At 37.8% G+C, this 19,927-nt stretch overlaps 1 protein-coding gene across 1 annotated transcript in view; it reads right to left on the bottom strand.

The window, feature by feature from the left end:
- The window catches only part of LOC150090811 (myc box-dependent-interacting protein 1-like), a 250,695-nt gene that overhangs the window by 52,282 nt on the left and 178,486 nt on the right, over nt 1-19,927 (bottom strand). The window contains exon 9 of the mRNA XM_090380153.1: nt 18,991-19,082. Coding sequence (XP_090236279.1) covers nt 18,991-19,082 — 92 coding nt within the window. The remainder of the gene's footprint in view (nt 1-18,990; nt 19,083-19,927) is intronic.

Below are 19,927 nucleotides of genomic sequence, written 5' to 3'. Positions count from 1 at the left end.
AATTTACCAATTAAACTTTATTATACATATGTATGTACAAGAAAATCACGTTATATATGGTGTCAGTAGATGTTTACTTATATCTGCAGTTTCAGCCATCCACAGTGGGTCTTGGAATGTATCCCTGTGGATACGGGTCTTACTTTTATAAATTAATATATATATAATCTTATAAATTAGAATAAAGTTATATAATAAAATAAAATAATGCCAGCAGTACGGCAGGACAAAAGAGCGAAAAAACAAAATTAAACTTAAATTCAAAAAACAGGGAGGGAAGAGAAATGTAACAAGAGTAAAAATATTGCAGCGAAAACTCTAAATTAATTTAGAAAATCTAAATATACGAATAATCATTCTTTGAAATTTAAAAGCCAATTAAATGAAATTTAGCGGTGCCCCCTCTGATGGGCACCAGGTCCAAATTTATGTGAAATATCACCAAACAGAGATTTAAAATACTACAACAAAACCAAACAAAACAAAAATAAACAAAAATAGACTGACCATTATGCCCCATCTCAACAGAGGACCACAAGGCCAATAATGGTCAGGGAATCGCTGCATTTCGAACGCTAAACAAATCACCGCAAAGGAGAAACGATCGCAAGATCAGTCCGCCACACCGATCCCCAGATCGAATCGCCAATGCAGGGAATTGAACAGCGGTGGTCCTGATGCAGCGAAAATCAAAAATAGAACAGACATTAGCACTCCAGTACAAAGCCACACTACTGACAAAGGCAAATTTAACCCGTTTATATAAATGAATAATGAACTATAGATGGCAGTACAGGCGCAGCGTTAGCAATTCGCCCAATACTATCATGTGACATAATTAGATTTAAATAATGTTAGAAAAGGAATATTACATAATAAAAATAAAAAGAATATTTATTTTTATTATGTAATATTCCTTTTCTAACATTATTTAAATCTAATTATATATATATATATATATATATATTTGGAAAATTAAATGCACTAGGCATAATCCTTATGGGTTTTGATAATTAACTATATAATATCGGTGTAAATACACCATAGTTAACCTATATATTTGAGCTACGATTGTAGCGTAGAAGGCATCGTTTTAATTGTATCTCATAATGTGGTTGCCTTCACAACAAGATAGCTACTATTGAATTACTTCAAATAAATAACGCTTCTCTAGTAGAGAAGCGTTATTTATTTCTATTTATTTATTAAGTAATTCAAATAAATAACGCTTCTCTAGTAGAGAAGTGTTATTTATTTCTATTTATTTATTAAGTAATTCAATAGTAGCTATCTTGTTGTGAAGGCAACCACATTATGAGATACAATTAAAACGATGCCTTCTACGCTACAATCGTAGCTCAAATATATGGGTTAACTATGGTGTATTTACACCGATATTATATATACACACACACACACACACACACACACACACACACACACACACACACACACACACACACACACACACACACACACACACTTCAATTCATTTAACCTTAAATAAATAAATAAAAAAATGCTCTATACTTGGATTAGTGGGATGGTTTGTCCATATTTCATTAAAAAAGTGTTTCACAAAATTTTGTGCACCTCACAAAAAACAGTGCCCCCCATTCCCCAAGTGGGCATCCCACACTTTGGGAACTGCTGGTATAATCCAACATGAAGTTTTCTCAGCACTGCAGACAAGCTACTAGCAAGTATAAAAAAAGGAGATTATATCATGTAAAGCAGTGGTTAGTGTGCACATGGAATGCTGTATATATGTATGAAAACCCCATTTTGGGAAGGCCAAGATCTGCTGGAAAGTGTGGAGAGAAGGACAACAAAATTAGTTGGGAGCACAAAAGGATATTCTTACTAGGACCAGGGTATCCCAGCAGAACATCACCCAAACCAATGACAACACTGCCACCGGCTTGTTTTCGTCCCACAGTGCATCCAGGTGGCATTCACTTCCCCAGATAAACGAAGCACAAGTACCCGGCCGTCCACTTGGTGCAACAGGAAACATAATTCATCAGACCAGATAACCTTCTTCCACTCACTCAAGGTTCGGTTTCAATGCTTGCCGGTGTTGTTGTTGTTCGGTTTAACGACACAAGGGCTACTAAGGCCAAATTGTGTCTCTTCATCGTTAATTGACAAAAAGTATATTGTTAGAGAAATTACATTATATGCTTCCGTACAAACCAATATGTTTTAGATATAATAAAAGTTCTTCAATATTTGCTTCATTTCCTAAGATGCGAGATAAATCAGGTGATATATTCAATTTAGAGAGAGACTGAAAATTGTTTGACCGGATGGTTGAATGTAAGGGACAATCAACCAGGAAATGATGGACTGTAAGTTGCGTCTGACAGGATGGGCACTGTGGTGGGCTTTCACCCAATAATAGAAAGAGATGAGTATGGTGAGTGTGTCCAATTCTGAGTCTTGCCAGTACCACTTCCTCTCGTCTGTTTCTTCGGAAGCCAGACAGCCACAGCTTTGGATCTTCTTTTATCTGGTAAAGTTTATTGTTAGGGTCACTTTTCCAGGTCTGTGACCATTTATTGTAGCAGGATTTGCGTGTGACAGACTTAAAATCAGAGAAAGGAACCTGAGGATGTTGTGAGAGAGCGGGTTGAGGATGTTTAGCGGCAAAGTCGGCACTTTCATTTCCGGGAATGCCTGAATGGCCAGGGATCCAGCAAAAACTGATTGACTGATTGGACACACTGCAAGCAAATAGCTGGGAATGAATCTGTTTCAATGTAGGGTGAGAAATGGAGGAATTCTTCCTTATGGCAGAGACAGCACTAAGAGAATCTGTGTAAATTATGGCAGATGAGACAGAAAGCTCAATTATCTTACTAAGCGCTAACTTAATGGCATATAATTCAGCTGTGCAGACGCTGCAAGCAAGCGGTAGTGTGGCTGAAATTGTACATAAAGGAAAAACTGCCGCAGCACCTACCATACTCTCAGTTTTTGAACCATCCATATATATTTTACGGGCATGGTTGTTCATAGCATGAGCTGAATGTAACTGTCTGATATTGCAGGAAGGTATATTTTTCCCCCCACTGGAGGAAGTATGTATCTTCAGAGACAGACACATATGTCCAAGGAGTAACAGGTGTAGTTATGTCTTGGAAGATTTCATTTAAATCGACATTCCAAGTCTGAACAAGCTCTTTGATCCTGAGAGAGGCGGGTCTATTTTCATTTGGCTTGCTCTCATAGAAGACATCCCAATGAGTATTATAGAGATACTCCCAACTTGGGTGCGATGGTAGAGTCTGGATCTTAGCAGCGTAGTGAAGCAGTAGTGTTTTTCTACGCAGGTGTAATGGAGGATCATGTGCTTCAATATATAGACTTTGGATTGGAGAAGTCCTGAAAGCTCCCAACGCAGTCCTCAGAGCACTGTGATGGATCATATTTAGCCGTTTTAAAGTAGTGCTCCTGGCAGAGTCATACACTGGACAACCATAATCTAACCGTGAATGGATTAAACTTCTATAAAGATGCAGGAAAGTACACCGATCAGCTCCCCATGACATAGATGATACTGAACGAAGTATATTCAAATGCTTTAAACAAGAAGTTCTCAAATAAGTGATGTGAGCTTGGAAATTTAGTTTTCAGTCTAATAGTAGTCCAAGAAATTTAACGGTATTAACGAGCGGGATTGGAGTATTGTTTATTTGTAATTCAGGTTCAGGATGGAGAGCTCGCTTCTTGCAAAAGTGAGTGACAGTGCATTTATTTTCTGACAGTCTGTAACCGTTCCGTGAAGTCCAGGATTCTATTTTGGTTATGGCAAATTGTAGCTGCCGTTCAATGGTATTCATACTTTGAGACTGACAGGAAATGGTAAGATCATCTGCATACATATAAGTTTGAACAGTTTTTGGGATATCTCGTGTCATGCTGCTAACTCGGATTGAAAACAGTGTTGGACTGAGTATTGAACCCTGCGGGACTCCCTCTTCCAGAATGTGAGATGTAGAGAGGACGTTTTTGTATCGGACTTGAAAAGAGCGCAATTGCAGGAAATTCTGAATTATTTCTGGCAAATGACCCCTAAGCCCCAGATGGTAAAGGTCCATAATAATACCATGCCGCCATGTAGTGTCAAATGGCTTTTCAAGATCTAAATCGACCATGACTAGATGTTGTTTCATGACAAAGGCATTTCGGATATGAGACTCGGCTTTAATGAGCACATCTAGTGTTGATCTATTTTTTCGAAAGCCATACTGGTGATCTGGAAGGAGATTCTCTGACTCCAGGATGTAAGTGAGCCTAGTATGAACCATTCTTTCGAAAATTTTTCCCATGCAGCGTGTAAGAGATATTGGCCTGTAGTTTTCAACACAGGAAGGATTTTTTCCTGGGTTTGGTAAGGCGATAATGAACGAATGGCGCCATGAAGATGGATAGGCATTTTCAGAGTAGATCCGATTGTAAAAAATTAATAGGGTTCTCAAGTCTTCTCCAAGTAAATGCTTTAACATAATGTAATGAACTCCATCTGGACCTGCAGCACTATTGGAAGATCTGTTTAATGATTCTTGAAGTTCTATTAACGTAAACGGTTGGTTGTACGGGAATGAACGGCGCATAGAGAAGTTAATTTTATACCGTTCTGCACCTGCTTTGATTTTCTGGAAGGAGGAGGCATAGGTGGCAGAAGCTGATATTTTTGCAAATGATTCTGCTAATGCATTTGCAACTTCTTTGGGAGTAGAAATGTCTTTCCCTTTCCAATGAAGTATCGGAGAAGGCAGCCGAGCAAATTTGCCATTTAGTGCCTGTATTCTTTTCCAGATGACTTGTGTGTCCGTGTCTTTGGTAATGGTGGAGGCAAAAGCAATCCATGAATCCCGTTTCGCTTTCCGCCTAACTTGTCTAGCTTTTGCTTTTAGTCTTTTAAAAGCAATTAGGTTACTAGTGGTGGGATACTTCCGGAAATGATTCCAGGCACGGTTTTTTTCCTGTTTGGCAATTAAACAATCTGTATTCCACCGGTGATTTCTGTGTTTTCGATATGGTGTGGATTTTGGAATGGAGGCCTTAGCTGCAGTCAGAATCTGATTGGTTATGTAAGTGTTGACATCATCAATATGTTGCCTTTGAACATAAAATCTGTCTAAGCATATCTGGGCAGAATAGCCACCCCAGTTTGCCTTTTTAAACTGCCAAGTGGATCGTCGGTCAGGATTTGAAGTTACCCCTGTTTGTAGCGAGCAAATAATTGGAAAGTGATCACTGTTGAAGGGATCGGTTAATACCGACCATGTCATGATTGGAAATATGGATGGCGAACAAATTGACAAGTCTATTGCGGAAGCAGATTCGGTTGCTAAGTGGATGTAGGTAGGAGATCCAGAATTTAATAAATTAAGATCATTATTATGCATGAATTCCTCCATCAATTTGCCTCTTATATCCATTGTGGCTGATCCCCACAATGGATGGTGTCCATTAAAGTCACCAAAAAGACAAATTGGAGTTGGGAGTTGTGCAATGAGGTTGTCAAGTTCTGAAAGCAGAAGTGGGGCAGATGGCGGAATATAAATGGAAACAATGGTAAATGACGTACCAACTGCAAGGTGAGCTGCCACAGCTTCAAGGGTAGTTCTCAATTGGATCGGCTTGGATGGTATGTTAGCGTTAACAAGAATAGCAACTCCTCCACGTGCAGGTGATACCGAGTTCCTATCTCGTCTGTAAATGGTATAACTTGAAAATTTTGGCAAAACTTGGGGTGACAAGAATGTTTCCTGTAAGCATACACCTATGGGATTAAACTGAGCTATTAAATCTCTTAAGTCATCAGAATGAGTGCTTAGTCCTCTGCAATTCCATTGTATGATCTTGTTCATTATTTAGGTTTACCTGAGGGTGATTCATCTGACTGTTTTCTGTACGTGGGACATTTTTTCCGGTCCTTTTTTGAGAATTTTTGGGTGTCCGGTATCCATGGTGTCATCTGCATGGAGTTCTAGAATAGGTTCCTCATTGTCTAGCAGCTCATCTACATCCATGCTTTTGGAGGGAGATTCTGTTTTTTTAGAGACTGATTCAGATTTTAATTGTTCTTTTCCAACTGGGACTAATGGGGTATGAGTAGGAATGCTGACTGGAGTATTTGTGGCTTCGCTAGTTCTTTTTGGAGGATTATCTTTCTTTGAAGTTGAAAGCGTAGATTTGAGCCAGTTCGCTAGAGAGGTGTTAGGTGGAACTGACACATCTGTTTGAGCTGCAGTAGAAACGAAGTTCCGAGTGCGAGCTGCATAGGAATGACTACTAGGCAGGGTCGACATAACTTGTCTACGTGCCTCAGGAAAGGTGACTTTATTTTCTATTTTGTACTTTTGAATTTTCTTTCCTGTAATCCATAGCTCACATGTTTTGGAAAAAGCTGGGTGGCTTTCTTTGCAGTTGGGACAAACAGGGGTTTTGACAGAGCAATCCGCTTGAGTGTGATCTTTAGAGCCGCAGATGGGACATATGGCCTCACCTCTACATGCCTGCTGCGAATGCCCGTATTTCTGGCATTTGAAGCAGCGAACAGGATTCGGGATAAATGGTCTTATACGACAATTCAAATAACCAGCTTTAATTGAGGATGGTAAGTCTGGCGTACCGAATGTTAAAATGATTGATCTCGTTGGAGTTAGATTTCCATCGTTTTTAGTCATAATCCGTTTCACATTTGTAACTTTTTGACAACTTAGTTCTTGAAGTAGCTCTTCTTCGGAGACTGTAATTAGGTCCCACTCACTGATTACACCCTTTGATGAATTTAAGGTTCTGTGTGGAGTAATTGATACTGTGAGCCCACAAAATGATGTGTTTAAGAGCCGCTCAGAATGTTTAGTGATGGCAGTTTCAATGAGGAGATCTCCGGATTGTAGTCTTTTCACCATTTTTGGTGATGCAGTAATTGATTCCAAATATTTTTGAATCAAAAATGGTGACAATTTGCCTACAGGTTGGGAGGATAAAGAATGAATCACGAAGAAATTTGGTAATTCATCATGGCATTCAGGTTCCCTTCTAAGCCTTTTGGGCTGGTTGGTGTCACGGTCGTTGTCAGTAATTTCTGACCTTGAGCTTGATGGCTCTAAAGGTGGATAATTAGTCGTATCCATGTTAGCTCCTTTTGGCCCTGGGGGTATATTTTTACCACCCAGATTACCGGCCCCGCCACGGGGAGGCAGGAGCAGTGCCGCTTGTGGCCAAGCATATAGGTTAGTACAATTAGTAAGACTGATTTAATTAAAGAAAAAGGTTCTTTCCTTCTTCTGGGCTCTCTTCTTAGTGCTTTTAAGAAAAAGTTTAATAATCAAGGGAGAAAAAAAAAAATAGATCGCTTATAGAAAAATGCTTTTCAATTGCACGAGAATCGCTTGGCACCCAGGGCCATGCTTGCCGGTGAACCGTGGTTAGCATTGGCACTCTGAGCAGCCTGCAGCTATGCAGCACCATTTTCAGCACGGTTTGATGTACTGTGTGTGTTGTACTGGGTGGCTCTTACGAAGAAAGGCTTAATTTTTGCAAATTACATTGTCTGGAGACTAGGCACCGGTGAGGTGATCTGATTGAGGTGTATAAAGCCTTGAATGGTTTGAGCATGCTCAATGCTGATGGCATTCTTCCTCTTGCTCAGAATAATCACCTGAGAGGGCATAAATTCAAACTGAGGAAAGACAGATGTAGGATAGATGTGCGGAAATTTGCCTTTAGCCAGCGGGTAGTTGGTTGGTGGAACAGACTTCCATCCCTTGTTGTGGAAATTGATAGCCTAAATAAATTAAGGCTCAGCTGGATAGGTATTTTGAATGAACAGGGGTGAAATGGGAGTGTTTTTTTTTTTTTTTTTTTTGGCTGATGCTACATAAGTTTGCTTTCTTGCATCATATGCCTCTACTAATGCTGTGACACATTACTCCCATAATCAGCATTCCAATTACCGGCTAGTTGCAATACAGTCTCCCTTCTGTTGCCAAGTTCCATCCAGTAGAGCCTTTGCTCACCTCAAGCAATGATGAGCCATGGTCGCCCCACACCTCACTGGTGGTTTGTGGGTTTCCCCCTCCTGAGACCACTTTCGGTAGGTTACTAACCATGGCTGACCGTGAGCACCCACCAGCCATGCCATTTCGAATATGTTCTGACCCAGTCGTCTGGCCATTACAATTTGGCCTTTGTCAAACTCGCTTAAGTCTGCTGCCTTTCCCATCTGAAGAACAAGAGTAATACTGATTAACAGAGCTCAATATCAAGTGTTTTTTATACCATGTCCTGACCCGCACACGTGCCGCAGTTCACCTACAGTTGCTTCGATTTGCATAACGACTCACTGGTCATAATATTTGGCTCATTTGTGTATCTAAGCCATGTGCCAAGCAAGTAATGTGGATTAAGTTTGGATGGAAAACCTGTATGCAGAAGTTTCTTTTATTATACACAGTGCAGCATCACTAACAAATCTGGAAATTGTGAAGTGATTCACGTTTTGAAGAACTTTAAAGCAAGCAAATGTAGACAAGAAGATCTGCATTTAATTCCCCACATACCAAAAGGACAATAAACAACCACAAGCCATTTCATCAGTACCATCCAGATGCACTTTTCTTCAATATCTTAATAAATTTTGAAAAAAATGCCATCATAATACCCATGGGCTAGACCCCACCATTATGTAAACTCTGTTAAGTAGCCATTTTGTTACTTAAATTGTTTTTTTCTTGTATCTTTTTGTTTAAAATTAGTAGTAAAGTTATTTTTTTTTTACCAGATAGAGGTGAATACTTTTCTTACTTTGCCTCCGAAATTGCTTAATAATGAGTGTCAGAGTAAGAGGGAATTCTGCTGCTTTTTTTTTTTTTTTTTTTATGTGAACCCCAAAACACGAGAGGTATTAGAACCTATAGTACTTAGTACCGTGCTTGGGTTGGAGGTTGAGAAGACGAAAGAAGATATTTGTTGACATTGGACTTGAACTTCTGTAGATTGTAAGTTTCAAGAAATACGTATGAAGGAAGGTTGTTCCAGAAAATGGCAGTTGAATGAATAAATGAGGAAGATGAAAAGTTGTTTCTGTGGGTTTGAAGTTGGACAGTAAATGGATGTTGGCTGGTGGCAGCACGTATTCAGACTGTTTTGAAAGAGAAAGCGGGAATTATAAAAGCCAATTCAGAAGAACAGTGCCCATGGAAGTATCTGTAGAAGAGGCATGCAGCAGAAACAGTACGTCTATGAGAAAATGAGTGGAGAGACTCTGTTAGAGATGAATCATTAATTAACCTAACTTACCTCTTCTGAATGGAATCAAGAAGCCTGAGAGTGGTTTTGGGGGCACCACCCCAGATGTGGGAATGATATTCCATGACAGGGCGGATTTGCGATTTATATAGAGTAAGCAGCTGTTTGGAAGAAAAGTAACGCCGAAAGCGAAAACCAAGTTTTTTAGATGCAGAGGAAGCAATATTTGTAATGTGCTTGTGCCAAGAGAGATTAGAAGTCAGGGTAATCCCCAAAATAGATATATCATTTTGCCTAGAAATCGGAGTGTCACTAAAGATAAGCATAGGAGCAGAAGAATCCTTTTTGCAAGGTATAAGACAAGACTGAGTTTTAGAAGGGTTGAAATCAACTAAGTTGTCTTTGCCTCACTGGAAAATTACCTGAAGATCGGCATTTAAGGAATTGGTAGCAGATTTTCGAGAAGTTGAAGCTGATTGAGCAGGACAAGGTTTCTCAAAATGGAAAGTGGAATGCAGTGTGCTATCATCGGCAAAACTATGGATAGGATTTCCAGTCAATAGAAGAAGGTCATTAATATACAAGAGGAAAAGCGTGGGGGAAAGAACTGAACCTTGGGGGACACCGTTATTAGTGGAGAAGTTAGAAGACAGAGCCATCTACCATGACCCTCAGTGAGCGATCAGAGAGAAAACTGGATAACCAATTACTAAAAACAGTTGGCAAACCATAAGATGGAAGCTTGTTTAGAAGACCTTTATGCCAAACACGATCAAAAGCCTTTGAGATGTCAAGAGCAACTACTTATGTTTCACCGAACCTTTCCATTGAATTAGTCCATAAATGGGTAACAAGCCAGAATATCACCAGTGGATCGACGCTAACAGAATCCATACTGGCGATTGTTGATCAGACGGAAGGTTTCTAGGTAGTTTAAGAGTTGGCGGTTAATTGATTTCTCCATTACTTTAGAAAGAGTAGAAGTAATTGCAATGGGACAATAATTGGATGGGAGGGATTTGTCACCCTTTTTAGGAACTGGCTGGATATGAGCAAATTTCCAAGCAGAAGGAAAAACACCTTTGGAATAAGAAAGTGAAAAAAGGCGGCAAAGAATAGGAGTAAGTTCAGGAGCACAGGTTTTGAGAACAAGTGGAGAAATACCATCAGGACCTGGAGCTTTCTTAGCATCGAGATTCATCAAAATCCTTCTGATATCCTTTTGAGGGAAGACCACAGGAGGCATTGAATGGAGCGTGTTGGGAATGGTGGGAGGTGTTTTACCAAGATCATTAATACATGAGCTCAAAGAAAAATGGGATGCTAGCAGGTCAGCTTTATCCTTGGCTGAAGTGAAAACAGAACCATCTAGTTTGGACAGAGGTGGGAGCAGAGATGGGCAAAAGTTGCGGCCAACAGCTTTGGCAAGAGACCAGAATGCTCGGCTACCATTAGGGCAAGAAGCAAGTTTTCTACTCTTAGCCTGTTCAAACTCTAGTTTGGACTGATTAATAACTGCTTTACAATTGTTGCGAGCTTTGGTGTAGGCAGAAAATGAAACTGAAGAATTAGAAACAAGCCAATTACGCTATGCAACATTCTTCTCTTGAACAGCCTTAGCACATTTATTGGAAAACCAAGGTTGAATAAAGGATGAGATTTTAAAGTGGTGTGTGGGATAAAGGATTCCATTCCTGCAAGAATAATTTCACTGACACGATCTGAGCAAACGTTGATATCACAAGTTTTGAAACAGTAATCCGACCAAGGAAAAGAAGAAAAGAAATCTCGCAGGTCATCCCATTTTGCATTCTTGTAATGCCAAACAACACGAGGTTGGGAATAGCCATGAGATAAAGGTTCCACTGGAGAAGAGACAATCACCAAGTTGTGATCTGAAGTGCCTAAACGACCGTGTACTTAGAAGGGTTGTTTGTGAGAAAAAGATCAAGCGTATTGGCTGTATGATTAGGATTGTCCGCTATTCTTGTAGGTAAATGAACAATCTGTGCTAGGTCATTAGTAATTGCAAAAGCCTCAGCATCTCGACCTGCTGGGTTGGTGTGACTAGAAAACTGAAGCCAGCTGGAATTGTGAACATTAAAATCACCAAGGAAAATTTCCTCACTGTTAGGAAAGTTGGACTAGAGAAAGTCAAGTTGCAAAGAGAGGAAGTCAAAGAGCTCCAAATGATTAGTGGAGTTGCGAGAACGGTAGAGACAACAGATGAATTTGACACAATGAGATAGAGAGATTTTAAGCCAGAGAAGATCAAAGAGAGGAGATTCTAAATTGCCAACTCTCAGACAGGGAATATCAGAACGGACATATGCACAAGTACCACCTTTGAGGCGAAAGGAATCATACAGCGAATAATTTGGGCATATGAGATGAAAAGTAGTTGAATCAACTGATAACTGAGATTCTGTCAGAAAAAGTACATGGGGTTTGGCAGACTGCAAGTGGAAATGGACATCGTTGAGATTAGAATTGAGACCACGTATATTTGTGAAATGAATTAGGAAGTGCTTCGGAGGTTTAGATCTTTTCGCAGATAAGCTTGCTCTATTAGTTTCACAATTCATGGTGTATTCAATAGTAAGAAAAAGTGGGTGGGACATGCTGTATGAAGTAATGAAATTTTTGGAAATGGCATACACGTGGTAAGAATATACCCAGATCCTTGACATAACGTGGCCTCGACAATGTTCCCCGCACACACACACACTACTCGGACTCCCTCCAGTCACTATCTGGCAGAATAGAGGTAGCAAGATTATACACTAGCTGATCCGGAAGCCTCCTGGAGAGTTACCAATAGGTTCGGTCCGGTGTACTAACTAGCGGCCGGCCTGCGAACACAGTTTTAGAGCTGTACCCTCGAAATGTAAGGAATATTTGATCTCGCCACGACGTTCATCATAACCTCAAAAGTCATCAATCATACTGCATGATGGAAGAGATAGGGAAGGGTTGACCGGAACTTAGCTCTAGAGACTAAACATGGGTTCCACCACTTGAAGCCTCCAATAAGCAAAGTGGTGGTTTCTCACCTCTTGATGAGAGTCATCTACCACCTAGTATTGCCTGGTAACATAGAGGGACAGCATTCCTCCATGTGGTGTGGCGCCACACCTCAACCCCTGCTTACGTTGGTTCACCCCTGGGTGGTCACCCACCATGTACTTGTGCATGGAGGTTATACCCAGGATTACTAACAGTCCCACCATCGTGAAGGTGCAAGCAGAAAATTTGGCTGTCACAGACCGTCCGGATGTTGCCGAAATTGGGTCCACCTGACTTGAGTGTCACCCGAATATCAGTTCCATCAGCGTTTTAGACTCCCAGGTAGCAAGTACAGCTTGTCTGGCATATCTGAGAGAATGTCTGTGACAACCTCAAGGACCAGATATATGCTGCTATATGTCAGTGTTAATTGCACTGAGATTTCATACTTATTTTCATGTCACTATTTCATATCCCATTTCTTAGTTCCACAGGAATAATTACTATTAGAAAAGTGTTTACTAAGGCTATAAACTAAGTTCATAACATTACAAATATAAGTGTATAGCATAATATAGATAACAAACTTGGTAGCATAATATGTATTATTGCTGCTTAACCTGTGAATTAGTAGTGTTAGAGTAGTGTTATTACTGAATTTAGATATCTCTCCATTTAGTTTAGTATTCTCAAATTAACTTGGATTTAAATGGAAATCATGCCCCAGACTAGTGATATGCCTTGGAGGGAGGGGAAATTCAAGGAAATTCAAGACAGTTCTCCTAGGAATCATGGCCTTATAAACGTGCTATTTGTTTGACATCTGCAGTATGTCTAGAATGGTCATGATACAACCAAATGGGATGCCTGTGTATGGTTTCAGTGCAGAGTGTGAGCAAATTAAGTGGCAACTCAGTGTACTGATGGGAATTTGAGCTTGAAGAACAGGGTTGATGCCCTCAGAGGAATTAAAATTGAGACCCATCAAGTTTGAATCTGCCCAATTCAATGACAGAGCTTACAATTGTGTATCAGACAAAATAGTAACAGTCCCAGAGGCAGAATTTAGTCTGTGCTTGTTAACAGCAGAGACTATTTTTATAGGGATGTGATACACTTAAATAGAAGGGATGCAAGAATATTCACTGAGGCAGGTCGAAAACTGCTATATTGGAGAATACACTGCCAAATCATTTTACAGCAGCCAAAGGAAGAGGTCAAATTGATTCTCGTGCTGCTTCTACTGTGGCACACATCAATCAGAAAAACAAGGTGTAGAGGGTTACAAAGTCTGTAGTAGCCTCCACGAGACAAGAAATTACAAGTAACCCTCGTATAACATGGTAGTTAGGTTCCTATAAAATCTCATAGTGCAAAACAGTGTTATACAGACTATGAACCAGTACAAAAAGGAAATTTACGTTCCAAAAGCTAACCAAAATACACCATCTTTTTTATAACTATCAGAAACTTAAATTTTATTAAAAATAGTAATAACTGAACAAACATCTTACAAACTGTGATACATATATATGTCAGATATACGTTTATTTAATTTTCTTCCTCTTCGTTGCTGCTAAGCACAATCAAACGAGAACATTTTCTCTGTTGCAGAATATCTTCACCTTCTGAACTTTCTTTTGCTGTATCTAGATTTCATGTATCTTGTGCTCTCTTTAAAAAATCAGTAATCTGGGTTTGTCTGCTTTTGTTTGATAGATCTTTGTAAATTTAAGTTTGAGCAATTTTATTTGCTTTCCAATATACCGGTAATATTTTTATTTACACCTTTCATTGCATGAGAATTACAGGATCTATAAACTAGCATAAGTTTTATCGTGTAATCTCCCGATGCGTTAATGCACATAAGTAATGTTACCCGATCTTTTGATGCCTTAAAACCTGGTGTAGTTTTCTCTCTTTTTTTTAATAAATGTTCTGTTTGGGCATTTTTGTCCACCAAAGACCTGTCTCATTGGCATTGAACACTTGATGTGCATATCCGTGCTCTTCAATAATTTTTTTAAAATTCCTCTGCATACTTCTTGACAGCTTCATTATCAGTTGATGCACTTTCCCCTTGAATTCTTATGAGTGTATTATTATGTTATGTATTGTTATGAACCACTTCTCAATACATAACATATGAATGTATTGAGAAGTGGTTTTTAAATCACTCAAACCAACCTTTACTGGCTACAAACTCCGGGTTAACAGAAGATTCTCCATTTTCTTTTAAACGGTTATAAATGTTTAGTGCCTTTTGTTTAATTACATTGCCGTCTATTTGAGATTCATTTTTTACTGGTATTGTCAATCCAAATACTGAGTGCTTTTTCCATTTTCTCAATTATTGGTGCTCTGGGACAAGTGTCATATTTGTGAAAATGAAAGATTCTGCAAGATCTTCATTTTTCTTTATGATTCGGATTTTTGCTTCATTTATATTTAAACCTTTTGCAACGTATGATACCTTTCCCCTTTTTTAAGATGATCCAAAATTTGTATCTTTGATTCTAGAGAAATAAAGTTTCTTTTGAGCAGTGTTTTTATACTTTCCTTAGGCATAATTTAGGGCTCAAATTTAATTCACAACAAAGAAATTATTCTAATACAGTTCTTAAGAACAAAGTTTAGTAATACATACCCGGAGAAATTTATAAACAATCAAATAAAAGCCAAAATAACCTTATAAAAACCTTAAAAGTCACAAACTGCCTGCTTCGAAGTCAATTTTTTTATGGTCTCAAACAAGCACAAGTTCAATAGCACAAAACCTAACATGGGGATTTCCCAACAAAATAAAATATGGGGATTCACAAAAAAGAATGGAAATGTTCAAAAATTACATCCAACATAATAGCATGGTTTTCCTCACACAAAAGCTCAAAAATAGCATGTTATGCAAGGTTTGCCATAATTCTCTAATCGTGTTAGAGCAAAACCATGTTATATAAGTACCGTGATGTGAGGATTGCCGCAATTTATCAATTGTGTTAGAGCGAAACTGTGTTGTAGAAGTACCGTGTTATATGGGGGTTACCTGTACAAGTAATGTGTGTTAAGGCTACTAATAGCAAAAAAAAAAAAAAAAAATCCCTTGTATATACTTGCTTATACACTAACGTTAGGAGTATAATAAATAAATTTGTATGCATTGGTTAGGCCATAAAATGTGGACATTGTAGGGATTTCTACAGCAGCATGTTAGAGAAGCAACAAGGGAAAGCAATACTCCTTATCTGATTATCAGCAATGATTCTTCTTTTATTTGTGTTAAGAACCTGCAGCTAAAAGAACCATGGCAGTAATCAGTGTATTGATGTAGTATTTACATTAAGATGTAACTACCATTAAGGGTAAAGGGAAGGGATTTTACTATCCTACTGGTGACTACAATGGTCTTTGACAGTTTAAGTTCTTTTCAGTGGAACCAAATGATAATGTTACCAACTACAAATTCAAAATGGGAAGCATTTAGGGAAGTAATTGTACAAGATACCAAGCTTTTCATATCAACAAATAAACTGTTCAAGGTGTCAACTTAAATGGATGACAGATGAAGTGATGAGACTAGTGACAGTGAAGAAAATGTATGGGATGATTATAAATTATCCGGGAACATACAGTTGCATATAGTAAGTACAAACTAGTCTGCAATCAAGTCACAAAGGGAGTTAGGCAGGCTAAGGCAGATTACGAGAAGTCTTTGGCTAGGAAGGAAAAGAAAAGTAGCAAAGCATTCTTTGTTCATGTTAACATTAGAAGGAAAGGAATGGATCATATTGGTCCATTAGATATGAATGGCTTTACTATTGATGATCCTGTTCTGAATGCTAACAAACTAAATTATAGTGCATCTATATTCACAAGGAAGAAGTGTTTATGAATGGGCATACCAGAAGTAAACAAACTTAACTGGGAGCTGAATGATTTTGAAATAATTGAAAGGAAAGTGGAAGAGAAATTGTCGAGGCTAAAAGTAAATAAGGCACTTGTGTCTGATCAAATGTGTCCACTTGTATTAAAAGCAGCAGCAAAAGATATAAGTAAACCTTTAGCCGTAATTAAGAGAGCACCTTTGGATTAGAGGTGTTTAAATGTCTCACCTATTCATAAACTGGATCAAAGGGAGAAGTAATTACAGACCTGTAAGCTTGACTTCTATTTTCCAGTGGAAACAATGGAGTCAGTGATCAAAGAAGCAATGAAGGGGCACCTTGATATAAACAGTTCTTTGATAAAATAGAAACAGTTGATAAAATTATAGCAATAACAGATCTCCTAATCAGATCAGCATAAATTAACAGAACTATGCTGTTACAGTGGGCCAACCTGGGAAAGATCGAGAAAAATTAGGCACATGGCTGAGAAGTGGCAACTGAATTTTAACAAATGTAAGATTATGCAAATGGGTAGTAGTAATCAAATTAATGTATCAAATGTGTGGTACTATACTCAGGGTACTGTAGAATGAAAAAGATCTGGGAAAAATGGTGTAGTCATACATCAAGTTCTCTGAGCACAAAAGACAGGCTGCTAGGACAGTTCATGGTGTTTTGTCAATGACATACAAGAATTTTGCAGGCACTGACAATGAAGAGATTTCTCCAGTTGTATTATGCAATGGGTAGGCCACATCTTGAGTACTGCACACAGGTCTGGAGGTCTCATTTTAGGAAATGATGTGGATCTGTTGGAATAGGTGCAGTAGAAAAGAGCAACAAGATTAGTCAGGGACACAAAAGATACTCGTATAACAAAAGACTTCGGTTCTACAAATTGTGGCATTTGGAAATTAGGCACCTACGGCAGTGACATGATTGATGTATTTATGGCCTTAAGATAAATGAAGATGGCATCCTAGCCCTTGCTCAGATGTCACACATAAGGATACATAAATTTATATTGAAAAGGAATAAAATGAGAAAATTAGCTTCAGCCATAATGCGATGAATTGTTGGAACAAACTTCCATTTGGAATTGAGGAGATCAATAATTTGAATAAATTTAAGGAAGAATTAGATGAATTGTTAAAAGGGATGGACATTAAGGCAGTTAGTGTTTTTTTTTTTTTTTTTTTTTTTGGCTGATGCTATATAAGCTTGCTTCCTTGAAACATTTGCCATAAATGATATTAATAAAATAATTCTTCCTCAAGGTCAAAGTAGCTTCTTCTGGAATATTTTGATTTATATGTTTTTTAAAAAATTGTTTGATGACTGAATTGCTCATTTTGTTGAAAGGAGCATTGTTGCTTACCGAGGTAAAGCATAACTCCTGTGAAAAGTTACTTTTATCTTCTCTTGAAGTACATGGCTTGGTTAAGAGTGATCTGGCAATTTTTCCTTGCTTTTTCTTTCTTGGTCATAAAGTGACATCATTTTCACATGTTGGTTGATCTGAAATTTTTTCTACATAGAACGTTCTTTTCATAATACAACAAAAAAGGGCAATACTGATTGATGATTCACAATTCCATAAATTTTAGTAGCAAATTATTTTTTGGCATTTTGGCTGGAAGCCCAAACTGCTTATTCTGTAGTTTAGAAACTACTGAAACTGTTATGGCATGCACACAAAGAATGTATTTTTATTCAATGTCACTAACAGCATGAGAATTAAAGCAAAACACACTTTTGAAATTGACTTCTGAAATTGTTAAGCTACACATTGAAGATAGACTCTGATTTTGTTAAATTGGAACAGGCCAGTGCAAATTAAATCAATGATTATGCAAGCAAAGAGTAAATATGTAGTTTACGAACATAACCTCACCTTATAAAGAGATGGAAAAATTTCTGTGGTTTCAATGATTGGTAAACCATAGCAGCAGTTTTTCCATCTTTACTGAAAAGGACTTAATAACTAGTAGCCGACCGGGCTAGCCGAGTGGGTAAAGTACCTGCCCGGCAACCCAAAGGTCGCGGGTTCGATTCCCGCCTCGGGCTTGGATCAAAGTACTGCAAAAACCTTGGGAGGTGCAATATGGCCACAGAAGCCGATGCGCCAACAACTACCAAATCAAAAAAAAAAAAAAAAAAAAAATTAATAACTAGTTAACAAAAATATAGATAAATCTGTTAATCAATACTGGGAGGCACTTTAAGAGTATTATTTTATCTTAATGCCACTGGTTTTGAGAATTAAAATCACTGGCAAGTGGAAAAAATATAAAAAAAAAAAGTTTTAAGAATATTTCCATAAAGACTAATTGTACTAGCCTATATGCAACCCAAAAAACTAAATTTTTATACTTAAAGCATATACAATTAAATCTGAATAACTTTGGGGAGAGGACTGCCAACTTGTCAAAAATGAACAAAAGCCAAAAACAAAAGGTTAAGAATCATTGTCTTAAATAAAAATATGGTATGTATGTACTGCTAGTCAGCAAAACTATACTGATGCACTATAATTTTTTTTCCTGATAATAAGATTATGATCTAATGAATTCTTGCAACTCTACACAATTAATGATAATTTGCCTTGTCATCCAGTGAGACCTCAATATTTGTTTATTGCTAATATTCTAATTATACAAGAAATCTGCTGGCAGTCAGTCAAAGAAGTTCCTGGAGGACATCAACATGGTACATCATAAGGGACTTCATGCAAGTGCTTAAAAACATAAATGAAAGCAATACACATTTATTATTACATGCAAACTAAAAAACCACAAAACCTGTTTAAAGGGGAAAACAATTAACTCACCACCATTTGCAGCAATAACCTGAAATTTCGTCTCGGTATTATTTCTATTTACATGGTCTTCAAGGTCTTCATTGGATGATACAATAACTTGACTGTAAATATTTCAAGGTTATAAAAAGACTGAGTATTTCGAAATTAACAAAGAATCATTTATTTCACATTATAACTATTACATTTCTGTCATTCCCTCCCTCCTTCCTTCTTAAAAATGTATTTTCTACTTTTATTATTATTATTTCACATATTAATATTCTCATTTAGTTTATAAAGTATTATGCAGTTATTATTTAAAAAGTAATTAATGTATAATAATATAGTGTCCAAAAATATGTGAACACATTTTAGGATACAAAGTTAATTATAAAACCCAGAAACTGTTATTACTGGGTATGTACAGAAGCAATGGTTTGTGGTGCATGATGAACTAGCATGCACTCAAACCAACATTTGCTCCTAGGCAGTATTTACAGTGGCAAACAACTGAATGACACAAGTTTCTCAATGTAACTGCTTCGATAGCTTCACACAGTTGTTTCATTTCATCCATTAACTATCGGAATTACATCCTTCCTGCCAATAATGTATGGCCACCACCACTCACTGGGGAAAGTTGACTGTCTCGTAGCATTATGATGATCGTTTAGGAGCCTTTCTTGGTTAAAGGCTCCAGCATAGAAGCTGAAAACCACTATCTATACAGCATATTTAACAGATTTATTATTGATACATTTTATTGCTTTTATCTATAGCTGTAATTATTTTAATCTATATGTTTTATAACAGTAAATTACATATCGATCAAGAATTTAATGCATCCTATTCCTGACCTCAAAGTGCTCTTTAACTTACCTTGTTCTCATTATTCTAGACATTAGTAACTTTACGAGTGACAATAACAGTACTAACAAAGTCCAGCACCCATTTGAATTTGTTTCCC

The sequence above is a fragment of the Mastigoproctus giganteus genome, chromosome 1, assembly GCF_048544385.1.
Source record: "Mastigoproctus giganteus isolate SK-2022 chromosome 1, ASM4854438v1, whole genome shotgun sequence".
In the NCBI taxonomy this organism is placed as follows: Eukaryota; Metazoa; Arthropoda; class Arachnida; order Uropygi; family Thelyphonidae; genus Mastigoproctus; species Mastigoproctus giganteus.
Note: the sequence above shows the minus strand (reverse complement) of the source record. Positions and strands in the feature narration are given on the sequence as shown.